Consider the following 1,003-nt stretch of genomic DNA (forward strand, 5'->3'; position numbering starts at 1 on the left):
AGCCCAGCAAGTATCATTCTTAGAGCTCCTACACCCTAACAGATATGCTAAGTTGCATGATTTTGGGTATATCAGCTCAGGCGTAGCTTGGCTGGTACAGCATACCTGCTCTCTCTCCACCATTAAGAATGGGAGCAAGTGTATAGACAAGGCTAGACAGCTATTGGTGGTATTATGAGGGCAGATGGGGTAATCTGTGACAAAAGCCATGATGGCTGAACAGTCTGCTATTTACCAGGCACTGGGGTTTGACACATCATGGATCGGAAGGAGATCAGCAATGTCAGCTCCTATATTTCCCTCAGTATGATTTTCCTTTTTAAAAAAAACCTGTGTGTGGTCTAGTGTGACAAACTCTCATTCCAAAGGTCTACACCACACACCATTTACACGAGGAAAATCGAATACGGGATGAAAAATGTTTCTCGTCTGTTATCTGAACAAACAAAACTCTACCTGTGAATGTGATTTTCACACATATTGTAATGAGCATGTGCTAGGCACAAAAGAAACCTGGGATTCCATTCTAATAGCAGGTCTGGGTGACATTTTAATGGCTTCTCAACCAAATGTGTTGACTCAATGATGGCAAGAAAGGAATGTTCTAACAGTATATGGCCAGCTTTAGTCCTCATGGAATATATTACAGAATCCAGATGACACAGCAGGGTCAATATTGCTCTCGGTCAAAGGATTGTACAGAAGATGCTGCCATTGTTGTGACAACGTCCTTCTACTCTTGCTGCAATCCTGGTGGTGACCGTGTTCACCCTCTGACTGCTTTGTGTGCTGGAGACCCCTCTTGTACACCCTTCAATGTATGGCCTTGCTGGTGGGTTCTCTAGTCTCCATGTAACATCCGGCCTGCAACAGAAATTTCTCATTTGTAACAATTGCTCACTCTAAACACTAAAAGGAAGAGTTTGATTTCCATTATTAGAACTAATATAATTTATACATTTCAAGAGACAAACACTTAATTTTTTTCTCAATCACTTTATTT

The 1,003-nt window shown here is 41.5% G+C and overlaps 1 protein-coding gene across 1 annotated transcript in view; it reads right to left on the reverse strand.

Moving 5' to 3' along the window:
- Window positions 1–623: 623 nt before the first annotated feature.
- FBXO10 (F-box protein 10) overlaps window positions 624–1,003 on the reverse strand; it is an 81,341-nt gene continuing 80,961 nt past the window's right edge. The window contains exon 12 of the mRNA XM_018552426.1: window positions 624–864. Within this exon, the coding sequence (XP_018407928.1) occupies window positions 687–864 (178 nt within the window). The 3' untranslated portion in view covers window positions 624–686. The remainder of the gene's footprint in view (window positions 865–1,003) is intronic.

Source organism: Nanorana parkeri, unplaced genomic scaffold (genome assembly GCF_000935625.1).
Source record: "Nanorana parkeri isolate BGI_ZX_2015 unplaced genomic scaffold, ASM93562v1 scaffold88, whole genome shotgun sequence".
Classification (NCBI taxonomy): Eukaryota; Metazoa; Chordata; class Amphibia; order Anura; family Dicroglossidae; genus Nanorana; species Nanorana parkeri.